This window comes from Candoia aspera, chromosome 1 (genome assembly GCF_035149785.1).
Source record: "Candoia aspera isolate rCanAsp1 chromosome 1, rCanAsp1.hap2, whole genome shotgun sequence".
Lineage (NCBI taxonomy): Eukaryota > Metazoa > Chordata > Lepidosauria > Squamata > Boidae > Candoia > Candoia aspera.
In genome coordinates, this window is record NC_086153.1 from 209,601,808 (window position 1) to 209,624,409 (window position 22,602).

Below are 22,602 nucleotides of genomic sequence, written 5' to 3' on the forward strand. Positions count from 1 at the left end.
ATGGGATTCTGCATATCAGAGAAAGAATTCCTTGGGATATGCCTAAAGTGATTCTTTAGAGTGTAGTAATTATTTGGTAAAACAGGAATAAAATTACTGTATAATGCCTTTTATTCTTGTTGGTTATTTTTAACATGCTATAAGAATTTATTTATTTATTTTTCAAATTTAATTATATTAAATTTATTAAATTTATTAAATTATATTATTATTCAAATTTAATTATTAATATCCTTTCCCTCAAATATTTTCAAAACTAAGAACTTTACATAATTGCATTTTTCAGTGTAGTACAATTATTTACTCTCATCTCAATGGTATCCTTCTTTTAAAATATTTGAAGGGAAATGAAATGGACTTTCCCCCATTTTTCTCTGTGTTCTGCTACTTATACAATTTTCATTTCTCTAGGTAGTTCATAACACAGCTGTTCCTAATGCACTAGCAGTTGACTGGGTTGGAAAGAATCTCTATTGGGCTGACACAGAAAAAAGGATGATTGAAGTATCCAAACTCAGCGGCTTGTATCCCACTGTTCTTGTGAGCAAAAGGGTGAAGTTCCCTAGAGATCTCTCTTTAGATCCTCAAGTTGGGTATGGAGTTATCATACAAATTAACAGTGCAATTGATTATCTATGGTTAGGAAAATGTTTATAAGGAAACATATCATCCTTCTCAACAAGAGTAATGTTTAAGGGGAAACATTTTTGGAGCTAATGTGGCTAATATGAAAGATAATAGAAATAATTGTCATATTAATGTTTGAAAAAATCAGGTTATGCTAAATAATAGTCAGAAACTTGTCTAGCCTAAATTTGAGCAATAATGTTTGAGAGTTAATAACAGGTAAATCAGTCAATTTGCTGAATGATGTACTTCAAATAAAAGCCATTAACCACTATACATTTGCACTGAAATTCCTTGTGACAGTGGCTTATGTATAGGCATCCAGCAGAAATTACCATAAGTCAAAATGATGCTACATACATTATGATGTCGTCATACAAATGGCATGAATTATATACTTTGTCATTTTGCATTTTAATGAAAAATGATATAAGTACATAATTGAGGTACTCATTTTTGGCTTGATTGAAACCTAAACCCCAGGCACTTTCTTGACTAATGTTCCTCACTCATTCTGTCTCCCCAAATGTTTGATGAGGAAGAACCAGCAAAACTTAAATAAAGGCCCTTTTGTTTTAAAGACCTTCAGTTGTAAACAGAAGCCTTGTGTCCACTATAATTTTCTTCATGTGGTCTTTTAATCATGTTGATTGCCTTTTTTCTGACCAATATTTACTCTATTCTTGAGTAAAGAATAAAGATTACTCTATATCTTTTCTTGAAATTTAGCAATCAGAAACTATACATAATATTCCACCTGTGGCTGCACCACAAATTTATATCAGGGGAAATCTATATAAGCAATATTATTTTCAATCTATAACTTAATGATTCCTAATATGAAATTCACTTTTATTTTTAAACTATTCATCATGTCTTCAAAATCTGTTTTCTGATCAGTTACTGCCAACTTACAGATCATCAGTACATATATGAAATTCAGATACTTCATTCCAATATACATTTGTTTGCAATTGTTTACATTTGACTGCACTTAGCATTTTAAAACTAATTTGCCTAGTTTGCAGAATTATTTTTAGAGCATTTCATGCTCTTATTTCCCCCCCACCTCATCACTTACCTCCAGTTCCATGTCATTTATAAATAGACTTTAAAGAATATATTATATAGTTCTGAAAATATCTTTGTAACTGTTCACCCAGAGAACACAAAATGTTAAATGTTCCCAATGAAGTTTTTACTGGCTAAAAAAATAACTTAGGGCATCTTAGAGATTCTGCTTTTGTTCCAGCATTTAATGCTTTCCATCTTTTTCTTCTAAGAATAGGTCAATAGAAAATACAAAATAATTGATGATATAGCTGCCAGATGATCGGTTCCTCAGGTCAGATGGCACTCAACATGCTACTGAGGAAGAGCTGAGATCTTATGGGGTATTAATGGTTTTTATGACGTGACTAGATCAAAGCCTTTGGGACATCTAGTTGTTGATGTTGCCATACAGGAAAAGAAAATCAGAAGCTGCAAAGGGAGTATTACAGTAGAAACATGGAATATAAGAAGTGTAAATATAGGAAAGCTCAACATAGTGAAAAATGAAATGAAAAGACTACGAATTGACATCTTAGAGATCAGAAAATTGAGATGGATTGTGATCAGACACCTTCAGTCAGAAGATCACACTAATTTTAATTTAATATAATTTATGTCACCGCCCAGCTCCCCCCAACGGGACATAAAAAACAAGAAGGAACGACTTTGTTTTTATAGTTAGGAAGGGTATAGCAAGAACAGTACTTGGCTACAGTACAATCAATGACCAAATAAATTTGATTAGACTTCATGGACAATGATATAGAAGAAGAGGTTGATAAATTTTATGATCAATTTGAAACTGACAGATGGCACTACCCTGATAGCTGAATATGGAAAGGATCTTCAAGTCCTACTAATAAAAGTCAAGGAACACAGTTAAAAAATGGGACTAAAATTAAATATAAAGAAGATGAAACTAATGACAACAGATAGAACAACCAGCCTTAAAATTGACAATGAAGTTATCAAGGTTGTGGATAGCTTCTGCCTTTTAGGATCAACCATCAACAGTAAAAGAAAAAGCAATCAAGAAATACATTGCAGACTAGCACTTGGTAGAGCAGTCATGAAGGCCTTGGAAAAGATATTCAAATTCTGTGTCTATACCTACAAAGATCAGAATTGTGCAAGCCATGGTATTCCCTGTATGGAAGTGAAAGTTGGACTTTGAAGAAGCAGAATAGGATGAGTATTGATGCTTTTGAACTTTGGCGTTGGAGAAGACTTCTAAGAATACTATGGACAGCCAAGAAAACAAACAAATGGATCATTGAACAAATCACCCCTGAGTTCTCACTCAAGGTACAGATGACCAGGCTTAAATTATCCTACTTTGGAGACATTATGCGAAGACCTAGCTCTCTGGAAAAGGCTCTAATGCTGGAAAAGGTGGAAGGAAGGAGAAGAAGAGGATGATCAGCAGCAAGGTGGATAGACTCAGTTAAAGTAGTGATGAGTTCAATGTTAGAAGAGCTGAAGGACCAGGTTAGAAGCAGATCATCATGGGGAAAATCTATCTACGTGGTCGCTAAGACTTGACACTGATTTGATGGCACATAATCAATCAGACATCATATTGCTGAACTGCTTCAAAATTATTTTCAAAAGTCACTGATATCCCATTTATGTAGAGGCTGGGAACATATATTAACAATAAATGAAGTATGTGGGACAATTATATTGAATTTTCTATTTCCACCCACACCTTCCTTTCCCTTAAGCCTAGGGTAGCCCCTAAAGGATGCAGGGATATTTTCAATGTCATAGAATGCACTGATAATGTGTAGCCATTTTTTTTTTTTCTTATTTTGTTGGGTAGGAAGGGGCTAAAAGTTAAGAATAGATGCTATAAGGGTTGTGGAAATTTAGCATATCTATTTTCAACACTTAAAGGGCAAAACATGACTAAGTATTGAGCTGCTGCAGAAAATGGTTTGAACAATATTATTTGAGAATGTTTTGGGCACTACAAGATGAGGGATACATTGGCTCATGGATTGCAAATTATATGCCACTCTTTAGCTCCAAGTATTTTGTCCATTCACTGCTGAATATTATAAGTTAATTTCCATAGATAAAGATTTTAGAGTAATGAATTGTTATGAGAAAAGATATAGGAGAGTGGAAAATTTAAAATAATTCAGTCATTTGTACACTTTTTTTGCCAGTGTAAGATCATTGTCTCTTGCTTTATAGGTGAATGTGTGAATTCATTAAAAGAAACATAACCCTGACCATAAGCTTTTGACCAACATTATGTCCATTATCAACTCTTTTGAGACAGAATAGAGTTTGTGAGTTCCAGATTAGCAGCTATCAATTTAGGTCATCCACAGTGAACAATGTGATACTTAAATATAAATGCTACACATAACTTTGTAGTTACAACATTTCCAATTGTAGTATTAGTATGCTTATGTTGTACACTAACACCATGTTTCTCAATTTTGTTTCCTAGGTATCTGTATTGGATTGATTGCTGTGAGTATCCTCATATTGGTCGAGTTGGCATGGATGGCTCTAATCAGACAGTTGTGATAGAAACACAGATATCTAGACCCATGGCTCTTTCAATAGACTACATCAACAGAAGACTATACTGGGCTGATGAAAATCATATTGAATTTGCTAATATGGATGGCACCCACAGAAATAAAAGTTAGTTACACTCCAAGAAACAAACTGTGACAGGCTATTTTCCCTAAAAAATTCAAAAAGTATTTTTTATGACCTACATTTTCTGAAACAATATATAGGGTGTACTTAAAGTCAGGCCCTATAAACAATTTATTACATAAATTATATTAAATGTTCAAATTGTTTGTCATTTTCTTCTAAACACTTCCTTACTTGTTTGATGTGTGTCCTTTGAACATTCCTAAGTACAATAACAATACCTCTGGAAAAAAAATACTGTGTTTGGCCTTTGGGGCTTGACTTTTGGTACACAATGTATATGAATAAGCTGAGGACAATATATATGCACAGTATGAAGAACACATGCTTTTGCAACAGAATGTTTTAAAACAGTTCTTGCTTGAATTGACTCCTATAGATTTTGCTGGTTAATAAATTGATGCTTTCATTTACAACATGGTATGTTTTGAAAGCAGTATATTTACATGGAATTAGTTAATCAATAAAACTTAATTTCAACTTTTAAAAATCCAATAATCTATTCTAATCCAAACCAAGAAATATTTAATTCAGAGAATGAGGGAACATCACTGGTATATTCCCCATTCATAGAAGTAAATAGACATAATTTAATCTGCCTATTCATTTAAAATCATAATACACAGTTTCAACATATTAAAAAAAGACACTAATAAATTAGAAAAAAATGGTATTTAAAGAAGTACACTGACTCCATTATTTATTCTCCAGGTAAAATATAATCAATAGGCAATATATAATTTGAAAACATCATAAAAGCCATTGGAGTACATTAAAATAATTACTCCAATTGTATTGTTTGAATATTGAGAGTTCTTTGGAATTGGGTAACTTCATATCTCAAATCAAATACAATCATTAAATAATTAATTTGAATTGTGACAAATTGTATTTCCTGCCTACTTTCTTATTAGGGATATTTTTGTGTGTGTGTGCGCGTGTGCGCACACATGTACATAAAACCCAAATTGAGAAGCATAAAGAAAGGAAACATTCCCTTTCCTAAACTGATGTTTGAGAAATGAAATTATAATCAGAAGTGTAACTTCTGCTTCCTACTACTGATGCTGTGCATATCACTTCTGAATCTACGAAAGACAAGGCAGATTCATACATATATCTAAGATGGGGATGGACCTCTGTTTTTCCCCCTGCATTTATCATTCATATCATGCCTAAACTGCAATAACTTCATTTTGATCTTCAGATTATTTCCTTGCAATTACAAATATATCCCAAAACAAATGGCATACTTATTTGCTTTTCATTATAATCACATAAGTACTGCATTCAATATAATATTAGAAATCCCAATAATATCTTATAAATAAAATACATATTAAGCACATTAATTTGACTTTTTCTTATAAATAGTTAATTTTACCAAAAGATATTCAGTAATGTATAAAGTACCATGTACACAGTTTATTTTGCCCAGATCAATAAAACATTTTATAATTAAGAATTTAACTCAGCTATGTTATTTATATTATGTTCTACAATATTAGACTCCATGACTTTCTCTGAATAAACTAGATCCAGTTCTTTGGAACAATTATAAATAAAAAGAATACAGAACACTGCATTATACCTGTCATAAACAGAAATTATGCTATTAGAAATTCAACTTTACTTTGAAAATCTTGGAATATAGATGCTTGAAATGCTATTAGCTGGTTCAGAGTACAAGATGAAAGTACTTAATTTGTTATCATGTAACTTAGTGAGGAGAGGGACGCGGTGGCGCTGCGGGTTAAACCGCTGAGCTGCCGATAGGAAGGTCGGCGGTTCGAAACCGCGCGGCGGGGTGAGCTCCTGTTGCTCGTCCCAGCTCCTGCTCACCTAGCAGTTCGAAAACATGCAAATGTGAGTAGATCAATAGGTACCGCTTCGGCGGGAAGGTAACGGCGTTCCGTGTCGTCATGCTGGCCACATGACCCGGAAGTGTCTATGACAACGCCGGCTCTAAGGCTTAGAAACGGAGATGAGCACCGCCCCCTAGAGTCAGACACGACTGGACTTTACGTCGAGGGAAACCTTTACCCTTTACCTAACTTAGTGAGGTGCACTCAAAGCTTATTCTATTAATAGGCAAAAATGAAATTGTACAGGAACTTTTGATTAAGTTTTGGCAAAATGTTCACAAATAGCTTTCTGTGGTGAACAAGTTCATGTAATATTCAAGTAATTCATTAATGAATTTCCAGTATAATCTGGAATGACCACCTGTTGGAGAATCTTCTGTTTTCCACATTGTCCACCTTCCAGAAAAAGCTGTAAACAGCTTTTCTGCAGGTCTTTTGATGCCATGAACTCTGTTGGGGGTTGTTTTATGTTTATATTTTATACTCCATCGAACATTCTTATTTTTTGAGCCATCAAGAATACTGTGATTGTGGTGGACTATAAGTCTGAAAAACAAATAAATAAATAACATTGATTTCCATATACATAATCATTACTAGGGGGCACTCAATTTGCTTCAAAAATATACTTGCAGTATCTCTTATCAAACTACTGTCTGATAAGACATTGCTTATACCCAAACTTTGTGCTAGAGCCTGTCATATACAGAAATGATACTTAGGCTAATCTAAATTGGCAAATGCATGTGTGCAAACATGTTCATGTGCACACACACACACATAATTTATATATGTATTATTCCTTATCTGTGATTATAATAAATGAATCTACTGTATAATAATTTGCTTTGAGAATCAGATCCAGTTTTTTATATGAATCACTCCACCCTGGATCTCTTTTCAGGTAATGGAATTTCATATCCCTACTTCTGGACCTCTGCCCTCCCATTGTCTAGAATGGGAAAAATTCAAACCACTATAAAATATTTTTTTCTTTTCCTCAGAAATAGATGAAAATTGCAGGAAAACTAACTTTGGGCAAGTAGATACCCTTAGATTAAAATGAAAACTGAGTATTTTTCTCTGTCAACCCTAAGTAAGACATGGGATTTAATATACTGTATACATTTTACCATCACTGAAAACAAGAATGTGAAACCTAATCCTAAAATATATTTCTGTTCTTTATGAAAAACTGGATTTGTTAAAATTTGCTGAATTGATGAAACATAGTTATCTAAAAAAAAAAAAATCCCAATACTCTAAATCTGACAATCCTGATCTTGTAAATCTGACATGTCTGATTAGACATAAAATGTTTAACATCCTTTTCATTTCCACTTTGGCACTAAAGGAACAGACTGTGGCAACTGTATAAAAATAAGGAGAAAAGAGAAACTTTAATTGTTTACGTAATACTCATCTGTGGGGATGACAGGAAGGGGAATATTGCATTCAGTGATTGACTGGTCTTCCTACAAATCACATTACCATTGATTGCCCCAGTCTCATGGAGCGATCTTGTCAGATAAATCATTAGTTTTAATGTTAATTCCACCTCTGGTTTTCAAGTCTCTTATCCTGAGCACTTGCACTACAAAGTTTTATGAGCTGTTGACAGCTGTCTGGTTTAACTACTTATTTGTCTTATTGAAAAGAAGATATCTCTCTCTCTCTCTCTCTTCATGTGTGTGTGTGTGTGTGTATTCATATCCATATACTAATTCCTTATGGAAAAATGTCTTTAACTGTAGGCAGAGTTTCAATCTTGGTAATGATTTTCAAAGTTCCAAATTGCTTGGTCCAGGATACCTGAGGGGTCAATTATTCTCATACCATTATGGGGATATCTAAGATTGGAGAGTATTTCCAGCAGGATAATTATTCCACTCACATAACACCACAATAGTCCTTCATCCTGTTATCACCTTACTGCCCAAGATTGTCTCCTTTGCTTTTCTGCCAAAATGGTTGTCTTGAGAGACAATGTTTCAAAATATGTCCATATATTTTGCTGAATTTGATTTTCTATCAGTTCTTTTCAATAGTTGCCCTGCAGCTTTGTAGTGGAGTTTGTTTGTTTGTTTGTTTGTTTATTTATTCCATTCATTCATTATTCAAATTTTGTTACCACCCATCTCCCCCAAAAGAGGGACTCTGGGTGGTTTACAATAAAGTTAATACTATAACAATAAACATTAAAATCCCATAAAAAGTAAAAAGTTACAAATATAAAAATACAATATAAATAAATATAGAATCCAAGTGGCTATAAAAATTCCAATCTGGTGGGAGGGGCTGTAAGGCATGAGCCACCCCCAAGAATGACTACCCACCTTCCTGCCCCAAGTGACAGCAGAACCAGGTCTTCAGGGCCTTCCGGAAGGTCAGGAGTGAAGGGGCCTGCCTCACCTCAGGGGGCAAGATGTTCCAAGATGTTTGCTGTGGGGTCTTATTAGTTTACATCACTTGAGTCTGTTTTAAATCATTGTCAGATTTTGGATAATTCTTCATCAGAATTTACTTAGAGGAAAGTTAGGAGTTGCAGAAAGAAATATGGGTTGAAAATATATATACAGAAAATGAAGGCAGGATGGTAGACTCGGTTGGAATGGTAATTCACCAAATGGAGAAAGTGGGACACATCACAAATTATTCAGTGAAAAGAAGGCTGAAAGAGAAAACTGTTAAAAGACTTTCAATACAAGGCAGAGGCTGAAAGACATATAACTTGTTAAACAATCTCAATACATAGTCATAGTGATTGTGAAGCAACTTCAGGCATAACAGCAATGTTTCCAAAGAAGCCCCTTTTTGGCTTTTGCAATATAAAGTATTTTAACTATCAGTCTTTTTCAAAACTCAAAACAACCCTAATGGGTTTTTGTTTGTTTGTTTGTTTCTATTGCAGTCCCTAATCAACATGTTCTAGGGGTGATTGCTCTAACATTATTTGAAGACTATATATACTGGACAGATGGAAAAACCAAGACTGTCAACCGTGCCCATAAAATCTCTGGAGCTGATAAAATAGCGCTGATTAACTCATGGCATGCCATAACTGATATCCAAGTGTATCATTCATATAGACAACCTAATGGTAAGAACTAATTTTTTAAATCACTTATTCAATCAAGCATATTCCTCTTTTTTTGTTATCAGACTTCTTACTAAATTCTGCTTAGCACTATGAGTACTAAAGATTGTTAGAGAAATAAAATAGACATAAGAGAATTGGCTATTCTACAAAATGCCTATTATGGTTAAATAGGGTGAATCCCAGATACAGCTTTCAGTAACTTACTGAACTTCTTCCATTCTCCCTAGTTCTTGTAACAGATTGTGGATAGAAATGAAAACAGCATTTTTAATATTGGTATGATGACCAGACTCCTTCTAGCTGGGTCAAAAACATCCTCCAAATCATCTTCACTGGACAACTAGAAATGGCCTAATGGTGCAGAACTCACATTAACTCAAATTTTAGAATTTTCCTTAGCTCCGTTCAGGCTATATATCCTGTGTAGAATTCAGTATGATGAGTAGTGAGCATATCTTTCCCTCTCTGTTATACTGATAATAACAATCTTCAAAAGTAAAGACACATTTTCTGCAGCAGGGAGACTTTGCATACATGTGTAAGCTTCCATGGGAGGTAGAAACTTACATATGACCATGTCCACACTGCAGAAAATCTCAATGTTTTCATGGATGTTTCAGTGTGACTTGGAGAAAGTAGGGAGTACTCACAGCTGATTTCTGTGTTTATGTGGGAACATATCTGAACAGAGCAGTTATTATTGGTCAATTGCCTGAATTAGTTTTATAGAATATAAAATGATTTTATGTGATATAAACTATCTTTTATAGAAAAGTGGTATCAATTGTTTCCATAATTTATTATTCTTACATACCTTTTAAAATAATCTTCCTAAAATGTATATGGTTTGAACATGTTAGAGGTATCTTTAAATTCAAAAATATTACAGTTTTAGAATTTGCTTTACTTGAGTTTTATGGGCATGTTTTAACTGTTATATGTTTGCATTTCTAGTGGCTAAACATACATGTACATTAAATAATGGTGGCTGTAGTCATCTGTGCCTTCTGGCCCCGAACAAAACTCACACTTGTGCCTGTCCTACCAACTTTTATCTCGCAGCAGATAATAAGACCTGCTTATCAAATTGCACAGCCAGTCAAGTATGTATATTATTTGGAATGGGAGATTTGTAAGATTTTAAGTATCTCCTTTTAAGTATATTTAGATATTTTGAGATACATATGCCAGTGTTAGAAAATTATAGTAAAATCCTATATATTTAATTCTCAGATGTATTTATTTTGTAAGACTGGATATTGTTGCAGCAAATACAATAGAGTTACATACATTAAAAAATAAAACTTTTCAAAGTTGCTTATGGAAAATAGTAACTAGAACCACATTTCAAAGTATATCAGATTCCAGTTACTGATGTTTTATTCTATTTACATTGTATATAGAATACATACACATACACCAATGTGTAAGTTGTGTAACTATTTTAAGCGTTTTCTGCCAAATATTTCTCCTTTAGTTCCGCTGCAGGACTGACAAATGCATTCCATTTTGGTGGAAATGTGACACTGTGGATGATTGTGGAGATGGATCAGATGAACCTGAAGAGTGCCGTAAGTATAAATGAATATAACACTTTAGAAATACTATTCTTCAGACTTACCAGTTCATATTGTTTAAGTGGTACAGATACAACTGCTGAAAGTCATTTTGTCATACTGGTTGATTTCTATATTACATCTGAAAATGTAGAATATTACTGCACAGTAAAACAAATTACAATATCTTAATTCTTACAGTGATCAAATATTTTGTAGATCTAGGAGTTTCAGTTGGACTTTAGAAATTAGATTTTCTAATGCCCCTATATATGTATTAGATCTACTATTAATAATATAAAAGAGGTTTATTAGCCTTTTGCTAATCACTTATAAAATGTATTGCTGCTACCCATCTTCTGTAGTGTGGCAGAAATATGATCAAATCAGCTGACCATTTGATAACTTCATAAAATTCCTCCTGTCAGCATTCAGAAAGCTTAAAGTAAACAGTACTGTCAGAAAGCAAGAGCATGTCTTCCATAATTTTCATTTGTTTGTGCATTTATATTTCACTTATATCCAAGGTGATATACGTAGTTCTTCATCCAGAATTTTTCACACAGTAACAATGTAAGATATTAACAGGTCCAAAATAATTCCCCAGATGTAAAGGCTGCATGGAAATTTAAATCAGGTCTTCTACCTTTAGTCTTACTCAAACAATCTAAGTATTATGCTGCATTAGCCATGATAGGCCAAATTTGCTAGGACAATGGTTATAAGTCACCCTTATTGAATAGAATCTTCTAGAATTTTAGCAAGATGCAAATAAATATATAGGGATAACATTTTGTCACCAGAAAGATGAAGAACCCCCAATTTCATGGAACATTGTTGAAGCAGGTAAAGAATGTTCTCAAAGAAATAGGAATATCAAACAAGGATGCCTATTCCCAATTATTATTTTATATCTTCTTATAGAAATATTTTAAGAAAAATAAGAATTTTCATCTATGTTAACACTGATAAAATAAATAACATAGACACAGAAACACAGAAAGGTAATTATGCTTTTAAGAGTTAGTCTTAGCAGACATTAGAACAATTCGCCTTTAATTCCTGCCACTTTATGCCTCTTCAAAAGAACAGCAATTTGCTTTTGGAAGACAACATCCAGATCTTCTCTGGCTTAGATGGGTGATAGACAACAGCATTACTTTTATTTGCTTATTTTAAGCCAGATGCTCTCTATAACATTGCCAAACTCATTCATTTGGATACATGAGCTACATGTTTCCCCTGCTTCTGTTCCTTTTTATCAAATGTTTCCTTCAGTTGCTATGTTTCAGTCGTCAGAGTCATCCCATCAGGTCTCCATTATACCTTTTAAATTATATTTGGCTCTCTGAACTAACAGCTCAGGCTTATCTTGTTTATTTCCCATACTCTGGGCACTACTATACTCACAATGAAGGCCATGAAATGTATGAACCGATTCTTTCAGATTTGTCATTCGGTGTTTAAAAAGGCCTTATTTCAGCAACAGTCCCACCTTTTACAATGCACAAATCTTTACCTGAGGTCCTTCCCTCAGGATTTTCATGTCCATCCCCACCCCACACAACCCCTAAACATTCTTTATAAAGCTCTCCTAATCAAGCTTGTCATGCTTTAGCCAAATACATTTTTACAAGTTGTTGTGAGATGCCTGTCACCAATCTGTCATCTAGGTAATTCAGATTATTGTCTCAGAAAGCAAAATCTCTTCAATACAATTTCATAGTTAGACATTGATCTGCTGTATTCATCTTTCCTTTTCTGTGGACTGGAAAGATGAATGAGAATACTAGCTAAGCACCCCAAAGTCTTAAGCTTCTTTCTGAGATTTTTTCAAAGTCCATGGTGATATGATTGAATCAGTTCTCTGCAGTATTATTTGTCCCATATGTATTGATAACTTGGAAGCTATTCTGCCTTAACCTGATCCTTGGTCCTGAAAGACAGCAAACTCCATAAACTAATAGGTCTTTGTCAGCATATATTTATTTCAGTTGCACATACTAGTGGGCCATCAGCTGCTTAGAGCTTTCTCTTTGTCTTTCTATAGGGCAACAGTAGCATTCTGTTTGCCATTTAGGGACCTCTCTCTTGCAGTACTTCTTTTTCCTTCCTTGAACACTCAGAGACTGTTTTCTTTGTAAGGACCTGAAAACTATTTCTGAGTTCCAGTGAGGCAGAATATGAATTGTGTCTCTTACTTCTGAGCTTTACTCTCACCCACTGGACTTACTCCTCCATTTGATAGTCTTCGTTATGGAGAATTTCTGTCACTATCAGGTTCTGTTGTAAAGCTGCCTTTTTTGACGTGATAAATCCTTCTCCTTTCTTATCAGTTGAAGTGTGGCCATTCTGTAGGCTAATTCTCTGACATTTCTTTAGGACTGTGCCAAGCTTGCAAGTTCCTTTCAGGCAGAATGACAAATATGCTACAAACATTGCACCTTCTTTTTTACTTTTGCCTTTTAGACCACACCAGTAGAAAGGCTTTTATGTATTTATATTTTTCTTGTTCCCTTTTTAAACTCTTGACTAAGAGAGGAAAGGAAGTTCCCTAGAAAACTGTTTTTATTCTCCATATATGTTTGCTTAGTTCCTCGAATGTGGCTGACTTATATTCCTTTCAAATTTATGCTTACTCAGCACAAAGCAGTCACACTCAGCACCACTACCACCCCCCACAAACAGACACACTGGACAATTATCAGCCTTCAAGATATGCTGTACCTGCTGCATATCCAGCCCTCACAGCTGAGCACACAGTCCCTCAGAATACATAGCTTCTTTCTTCTTGTTTCACTCTCCTGGAAGGTTCCTCTTAGCTCTTCCTGTTCACTTATTCAGTAAACTCATTTCCTGAAACCTAGCTGCTTTATATTCCTCTTATATTTCTCAGCAAGAAGTAAATGATCTCAGGTCATATTCTTTTCAAAGCAGGCAATTACTAGGCAACTTTTTGATGGTTTCCCACCCCCCATTCCCTGTAACCAGTAACGTGGCTAGGATGCTCAAGAGAATGGAATTCCCCACTAAATGGAATGGAATTCCCTGCTAAAATAAACAGTCCTATAAGGCACATGTAAGTGTAGTATACCAATCTATGTGGAGAAGTAAAGATTGATTTTCAGGCAGCAGATACAACATGGATCCCAATACTTATCTCCCTTACTATAATTTAAATTCAAAATAAGAGGTGGTCTCCTTCATTCAAGACTAGATTATCCAGGAGGAAACTAGGTGCTCTTAATTGCCTTTTGCAATTAATGTTTCAGCGGTATTGAAAAAGACTGGTACAAGTCATGATGAGTGTTTCTTAATTAGATGGAGTTATCAATTATGCGACTACTATTATGACACTACTGATAAACTTTAAGCTGATGTTTAGAGTGGCAAAGTCCACAGATCCACTCTGCAGGAAAACAATAACAAAACAGCAACAAAGATTCCTTATTTTAGCATATACAATATTTTAAACCTTTTGTTTATTACTGTTATAGAGTTTTGAAACTATAACGATTTAAAATAATTCAGTACAAGTAAGAATTCCTAGGTTGTGTGTTAAAACATATACTAGAGACAAAGCTTTTTGGTAGCAGTAAAATTTCAGGGTAAATAAGGATACAATTATATACTCTAATAAGAATCCTAACCCCAGTGCCTCCTTCTTGGAACATTGATCATTATACACATAGAGGTAAACCTAGTGTGATGTAGTTGTATACAGTAAACTTACAAGCACTTTACTGAGGAGTAACATCAGCTGAGTTCATCTGAGCATACTGCCAGGTAAATAGGTATGAGATTGGAGCTATAGATATAGTAATTATGATTATCAATACATTTTATCTATTGCCTTTATAGCAAATCAGATGAAAGAAAGCATACATGCTACTGATGAGAAACAGAGCTTTTGATACCAATTAGATTCAATTTTTTGTGTTTAAAAAATAAGATCTTCTTGAGTCAAGCTCAACTCCTAATCACTGTATGGAAACATCCGATGGTTTGCTACTGTTTTTTTCCTAGGAATTTATTTATTTGGGCTTTTTTGCACTTCCTCTCCAAATTGTACTTCTGGGATTTCCTACTTGTTTCCCAGGAAAGTAATGTGTTCAAGCGTACCTTTTTCAAGGTCACCAAAGGTCAGCTAGCTGGAAAAGGTGTATAGTAAATATAACTTGCAACCAGGGATAATATGAGTAAAGCCATTTAATTCAGTATAGTAAGAAGATGATTGATTAAAATTTCTAGAAAAATAACAGTGTAAATACATTACATTATGTTTTTTTGAGAAACATATTTCTGTTTGATTAAAAACTACTGTGTCTTAGAAGAGAACATTATGATTAACTAGGCTGAGGAATGAGATACTTTTGAATCTGTATCTGTATATATTACATATATATTAACGTATATAATTTAATTGCCTTTTTTATAGTATAGAATTGCTTAGCATGTTAGAAAAGTTCTTATTTCATTTTATTACCAACATATGTAGCTATTCAAAATCTCCCTTTCATTTTTCAGCTGAATTTAAATGTCAACCAGGGCGTTTTCAGTGTGGAACTGGTCTCTGTGTTTTACCAGCTTTTATATGTGATGGAGAAAATGACTGTGGAGATAGCTCAGATGAACTTAATTGTAGTGAGTCATTATATAATACAAAATAAAAAATCTTGGACAACTGATAGTATATTGTTCACTGCTTTCCTGTATATGTGCTGAGAACACTTCCCATCTACCATGCAGGGGCCAATTTACCTTTCAGGAGAATTGTTTTTGTCCAGCAGAAATTTTATTCAGGAATGTTTACAAGTTTCGAGATTTATAAAACCCCACAAATACACCAGTGTAACATTTTAAGAGTTGTATCTTTCAGGTACTGATATTATCTAATGTTGGTCCAACAGAAGAGTAAGAGATGTGATTTTTTTTTTCCCCACTAAGGTTCATTTGGAGTTTTGGCTCTTATTAACTAAAATCTTGAATAATATCTTGCTACCAATACTAATGTGGTGTTAAGAAGTCTAATGGATTGGAAAATAATTATATTTAAAAACTCTCACTGTATTACATGACAAGGCAAATAATCAGAACATTTTTTTAAGTAAATGTCAAGACAGGATGCCCCATTCCCCATTTAAGGATGTCTGCTAATATATGTTACAGAAGATTGATCTACATAATGTAATGCTTTCATTCTGCTTGTGCAACCATTATGGAAATGCTTTCATAACTCATTACAATTTTGTTCTTGTGCTAGTTATTTGACTAGTACTTGTACAATTGCTAAAGCAACAAATCCATCTTGCACTTTTTCAAGTAGTGTTAGGTTGGACACAGTACTGTATTATAAATGTTCTGTCAATATTTTGCTTTAAATTTTTATTGAATTTATTAAAATGTTATGATTAATGGTTAATAAAAATTAGAAACTTAATTCTTAATTAAGGGAAACAGTATGACATGAAGATTATTTGTGTGTGTATGTGTGTGTTTTAATGTAGTTATTTTCTCTCCTTCCCTTCCCCAATTCTCAACCTCCAGATACACATGTTTGCCTATCAGGTCAATTTAAGTGCACCAAGAATCAGAAATGTATCCCAATAAATCTCAGGTGTAATGGGCAAGATGACTGTGGTGATGAAGAAGATGAAAGAGATTGTCGTAAGTAATTTTCTTTGATATGTAAAAATTCAAATATCTCCAAAAAGCATAGCAGTCATGGTACATAAGAGGACATATTGCTCATAAAACAGAAAGCCAAAGATAATACCATGGAACATGGGCATTTTGCATGGACAGATAGTGATGGTAACCCAGACCCCTAGGATGCTTTTTGCCCTGGGGGTGCAAATGTGAGGGAGTGTCCTTCTGATGCTTTATCTAGGGGCCCACCTAAATTATTTGGATGCTTCCCATGGCTTTGGCTGGCTGCCTTCTATGCTGACCTATGGGCACTGGCCTATTGGGATCTCTCTAACAAAGAACCAGAGTCTTTGTTACCCTATGACTGTAATCTTCTTGTCTGCCTAGGATGGGAAGGGTGTCATGGGATGATGGGATGGACAGTAGAGCCGCCACAGAAGCTGCATACCATGCAGGCTACTAAGTGCCTGAAGGCAGGAGTTGCCAGGTGGGATGTCTGGTGATTTTTGAAGGGTTAGAATGGCTATAGTTGTATGTGTGTGGGGGGGGAGTGTCATTGTGGGTGGGGTGAGAGGGGGTGAATGAATGAGAGTTATGACTGTTTTGTCCTGGGAGGTGAGAGCTAGGAGTGGGAGGAAACTGGGGAAGAAGGCAGGCAAAAATATTGAAAATGTGACAAGCAAGGATAGGTAGGGTGGGACATTCCTATGCATTCTGGGACTGCTACTTAAGAGCAGCCCTCAGTCCAGCCCTCAGTATTCTCCTCTATACCAGATCCTTGGGGGCCCCTGGGCTCCTGCTGCTGCTTCTGAATGTCAGGTCAGTTTGTAATAAATCTGTCCTCATCTACATGGATGAGGCAGCCAAAGTAGTATGTGTACCTGAGACCTGGGGAGGCCCAGAGGAAGGAAATATACCTGGACATGTTTTGGGTTGGAAATGTACCTGCCCACTTATGGAGTTTGACATCAGCCAAGGACCCAAGGAAGCAGGGAGGGGTGGCTGTTGTCATTCATAAATTGTTGAAAGCTCTCAGAAGCTCTGTGCTGTAGATAACTGGATGTGAGACCCTGTAGATGAAGTTGGGCTCTAGAGAACAGTTGGGATTGCTGCTGTTATACCACCCTCTCTGCTGCACAACATCTTCCCTGCCTGTCAGCTCTTCAAATAGATCAGAACATGAAACAGATTCCACAGGAAGACTAGAACTATACTTTATTGAGATAGGTTAGAACCTTGCAAGCCTGATTGTGCTTTACCTCCCCTTTTTCTTATATCCCAGTGAATCAGGGAAGATCTTGCCTGAGGCTCTTCTGAATACTATCTTGTTTCCCAGGACTTAAGGAGCATTTCAGCCCTCTCTGCTTATAGATCAGTTCTTGCCTATTTCCCTGATTCCCTTCATCTCCCTGATTCTCTACACTGCCTGACCTGCTTCATTCTGTTGCCAGGCTGGCTATAGAGACCCCATGGCTAGTTGATACTTGGGGATTTCATTTTGCTACCAAGAGACATTGAGTTTGGGGTGGATCAGGAGTTCATGGCCTATGTAGCAACTACAGAACTGTCCCAAGTCATCAAAGCCCAATGCATACCACTACTTGCACTTTGGATCTGGTTTTTGTCTTGAGAAAGCTGTGATGTGATCTGCTAATAGAGGATGTTTCCATCAGTCCATTACCATGGTCAAATCACTCTCTGATTGCCTTTCAGCTTGCTGGGCAAGTCCACTTCAGGTCCCTAGGCATGGTCTTGTGGATTTATCTGTGATGTATTTGAGTTTGTGACTCCTGATGAAGTGAGCAGGATCTTTCAGACTCTGAGCTCAGCTATCTGTTTATTACATTCAGGTTTCTTAGTCATCTGTTTATTAAATCCAGATCCCCTCATCCTAAAGCTGCCCAGGAGGTGACCTTTGATTGGGTCCATGCAGTGATATCAGCTTCTTTGAGAGAGGAGGTGGTCCCTTTGGTCTGCAGGAGATGGTGCTATGTCCCTTCTTCAAGAAGCCAACACACACCAATCAATTCTGGACAACTTTCATCCACCCTCCAGCCTTCCCTATTTAGTGAAGGTTGTTAATAAGATGGTTGAGGAACAGTTCTAGAGGATAATCTGTTTTTGTAGGTAACAGATTATCAGGACCCATTTCAGTCAAGCTTCAGGATGGAGTACAATACTGCGACAGCATTAATGGTGCTTGTCAATGACTTTTGGTGGAGCCAGATGGGGGTGATGCATCTACCTTGTGCTCCTTGATCTCTTAGCAGCTTTCAATACCATTGATCAGAGTATCTTTCTGGATGCTATGGTCATTCTCCTTTCTCTATGGTCAATTCTGGTCAGTATTGATGGAGTGAGTAAGAGCCTTTTACTTGAGGGATGCTATAGGACATAACAGTTTCCCCCTTCTGTTCAACATCTGTATGAAACCTCCAGGTCAGGTCATTCATTGGTTCAGGGTCTGGTACACTGATGATACACAATTATACCTCTAAACCACTGAGTCTGAGCAAGGATTTTTAACACATTTTTTGTGGAACAAGCCATAATGTCCTGCTTTACACATAGCTCTAAAATATAACAGTTTGATTTAGCACAGAGGGGATAATATCCAGCTCAATAACTGGGAATATCTATGGTAAGAAACAGAATTTGGCATAGTCTAGTGTTAAGATCCAGATTTTGGACAGCTATACTAAAGTCTAGACAGTATGCTAGTTAATACTGATGGCAGTGGCAGGAAACATTCAGGTGAATGTTTTCCAAGAAAATTAGTTTTATGCAGTTTATTTCTATAAATGCTATCTTCCATATGCCTAGCCAAATTCAAGTTCTGAAAATTGATTAGATTACTAAATTATATTAAAGTAAAAATAATTAAAAGTAGGATCTTATATAATGGGAACCAGCCCCACAACTCAACATAATTTACTTTTGAGTAACCATGTATGGCAGTTGGTTTGGGGTTGCGGTGAAGGCACCAGGCTAGAAACCGGGAGACTGAGAGTTCTAGTCCCACCTTAGGCACAAAGCCAGCTGGGTGACCTTGGGACAGTCACTCTCTCTCAGCCCTACGAAGAAGGCAGTGACAAACCACTTCTGAAAAACTTTGCCGACATTGCACACTGCAGGGACTAATCCAAGCAGTCGTCAGGAATCGAAAACTGACTCAAAGGTGCGCTCGCATGCGCACACACACAAAGTATATCAGTTAATAGGAGATTTAGATTCATTATAAAATGACCCTTTTGTGTTTTCCTTATATTAATCAAATCTAATATAATATTTAAAGTACTGTTTGTTGCAATAAAGTACATTGCTGATTTTCACTTTGATAAATTATTTTGAAATAATGCTTTATCAATAATAGCTGGGTCAACTAAGGCATTCATAAAAAAATATTTATATAGAATGTAAAAACTCTTTTTGATATTGACTGATCATCCTAATTCATTTTCTAAATGCAATTTCTCCTTCTTCTTCTTTGTTTAAATTTTGAAGCTGAAAACAGCTGTTCTCCTGACCATTTTCAGTGTAAAACCACAAAACACTGTATTTCTAAACTGTGGGTATGTGATGAGGATCCAGACTGTGCGGATGGGTCTGATGAAGCAAATTGTGGTGAGTACTCTAAACAACTAATAGTAAACTTAATTTTCCCTATGCTTTTCTTCTATATTCAAAATTGTACCATTCACATAGAAAAGACAGCTTTCAGAAAATTGTGAAAGCCCCAAATTTGTGGATGTAAATAAAATAGAAAACAACTCTAGTCATGAAAAGCCTGAAACAGCCGAGTGAGAAATATTCATTTTCAAAGGCCATTAATATTGATTGCATGCATGTGTGATGGGGAACATGATAGGAGAGATGGAATATGGTATATCTAGAAAAATGACATTATTAACTATCGACCTGTAGAATCATTTTGCTTATCATGCCTGATAACATTTATTTATCAAATTTATATGGCTACCCATCTACCAGAAGATTGATTGTTGGATTGATTACAGTCCCATAAATTGATTCTTAGCAACCCCACAGATTGATTCTGTCCATGACAATTTGTCCCCAACAGTGCACCTATTGCCACTGTAGCTGAGTCCATCCACCTTGCTGTTGGTCATTCTCTTCTTCTCCCTCCTTTCACTACCAGAAGAACATCAGATTATAATGTCACATAGTAATGACTGTATTTTATCTGTTTTATGGTATCATATTTTATATCTTATATCTTATAGTGGCTGATGCCCAACTTCTTGATACGGTTGTTTGATTAGTCAGTAAAGCTAAACATAGTAATGATGTTAGCACATTAAACATTGTACTATTTACTTTCTGATGGACTAATAAACTCCATGGATGATAGATGTTGCTGCACTATTTCTTAGGTGCCTTTCAAGGCCAAAACAGATTGTTTTATCTAGGGGTTTTAATGGAGCAAAATTGTTTCTTTTTTTCCAGAATTCACCTAAACTATATTGATGCAATCCAGAAATTTAGTTTATTTAGCAATAGATTCAATCCAAGATTTATTCTCTTTCTCTCTCTTTATTCCCCCTCCCCTGTTATAATGTCTGCATTGTAATATGGTACTTTATTCAATACTTTATTGCTTCTACTACTGAAATGTGGTTTAAAATGCAATAGCTGGTAATTTGCAATGCATTTTTCTTACTTCTGGTCCTGCAAACCAGGAAGTATGTTAATAAAAAGAGTATAATTATTGTTACAGATAAAAAGACCTGTGGGCCTCATGAATACCAATGCAAGAATAGCAACTGCATTCCGGATCACTGGCGATGTGACAGTCAAAATGATTGTGGTGACAATTCTGATGAAGAAAATTGCAGTAAGTAATGTCATAAGACTGAGTTTGTGAACCATTCTACCAAAAGGGAAAACACTGTTTTAGTCAACATTTATGCTACTTTTAAAAGACATTTATTTTACCTTAACACTTTAGATAAATGGCCAATATTATTAAAGATAAAATCTGCTGGTTATATTTTTTTGTCTATTTTAACATTTTATTTTTTTTAAAAAAATGTTCTAGGCTCTTTAAAAATATTATGAGTATTTAAATAAATTCCTAATGTGTTGCTATTTTAATTTGCAATAGCAAAAATAGTAAAAAAATAATTTCTAAATATATTGATAATACCTATTTTTGTTAATATAACATGTTGTTATTATAAATTGTTGTCCATGAAGCCCACTTTAAAAAAAAAAAAAAACATTGCAGAATGGAGCCCATTTTAACAGAACGCAAAACTAAAGCGTAAAGTGTCTCCCACCTAAAGCAGTGACCGGCATTTGCTCTCGGTCGCCATCTTGGATCTCTGAAATTATCCTGATTTAGGAGTAAACAGTGATCCGATACAGTGTGCAGATGATACCAAACAATTCAACCAACAGAAATGGCTATGAAGGGATTCCTAGGGAACTCTTCACATTTGGTGACTGGTCAATCAAATGGCAAATGCAATGTTGTTTAAAGAAGTGTAAATTCATCCATACTGGGGGGTGGGGTGGTATAATTCAGATATCCATTAATGTGGTCTTAAGTTTCTATAGCTTATGTCATAACTAGGGTTTTAATGGATAGTTCAGTGAAGATGACACACCATGGTGCAGCAATTGGGAAGAAGAGAAATTCCATGCTAGGGACCATTAGGAATGGGACTGAAGTTAAAAAAGCCAACATTGTAATGCCCTTACAGTATATCAGTCTGTAGTGCATCTATAGTTAAAGTAATAATGTATTTCCGCCATTACTATTGTAATTTAATACTGTTTATTATTGTTGTTTTATCATGTTTTATTTTCTGTAAATCACCTGGAGTCTTTATGGATTGAGGCAGGATTATATTGCACAAAGAAATGAAATAATAATAAAAAATGACTGTGTATAACTTCTTCATATATTTTATGCATGTGGTGCTTTTCACCTCCAGTATTGCTGTACTTGTTCAGGATGAAGCATGACTGTATGCAAAGCATCTCCATGTTACAATAATTAACAACCCTTGCTCTTGGTTCCAGCAGATTATAAGTATGCTTTTAAGAC

At 35.2% G+C, this 22,602-nt stretch overlaps 1 protein-coding gene across 1 annotated transcript in view; it reads left to right on the top strand.

The window, feature by feature from the left end:
* Positions 1-22,602, top strand: part of LRP1B (LDL receptor related protein 1B) — a 707,094-nt gene that overhangs the window by 596,935 nt on the left and 87,557 nt on the right. Inside the window, exons 60-68 of the mRNA XM_063307533.1 lie at positions 412-593; positions 4,142-4,341; positions 9,136-9,324; positions 10,279-10,427; positions 10,802-10,895; positions 15,408-15,524; positions 16,428-16,547; positions 20,034-20,153; positions 21,268-21,384. Of these exons, the coding sequence (XP_063163603.1) occupies positions 412-593; positions 4,142-4,341; positions 9,136-9,324; positions 10,279-10,427; positions 10,802-10,895; positions 15,408-15,524; positions 16,428-16,547; positions 20,034-20,153; positions 21,268-21,384 (1,288 nt within the window). The remainder of the gene's footprint in view (positions 1-411; positions 594-4,141; positions 4,342-9,135; positions 9,325-10,278; positions 10,428-10,801; positions 10,896-15,407; positions 15,525-16,427; positions 16,548-20,033; positions 20,154-21,267; positions 21,385-22,602) is intronic.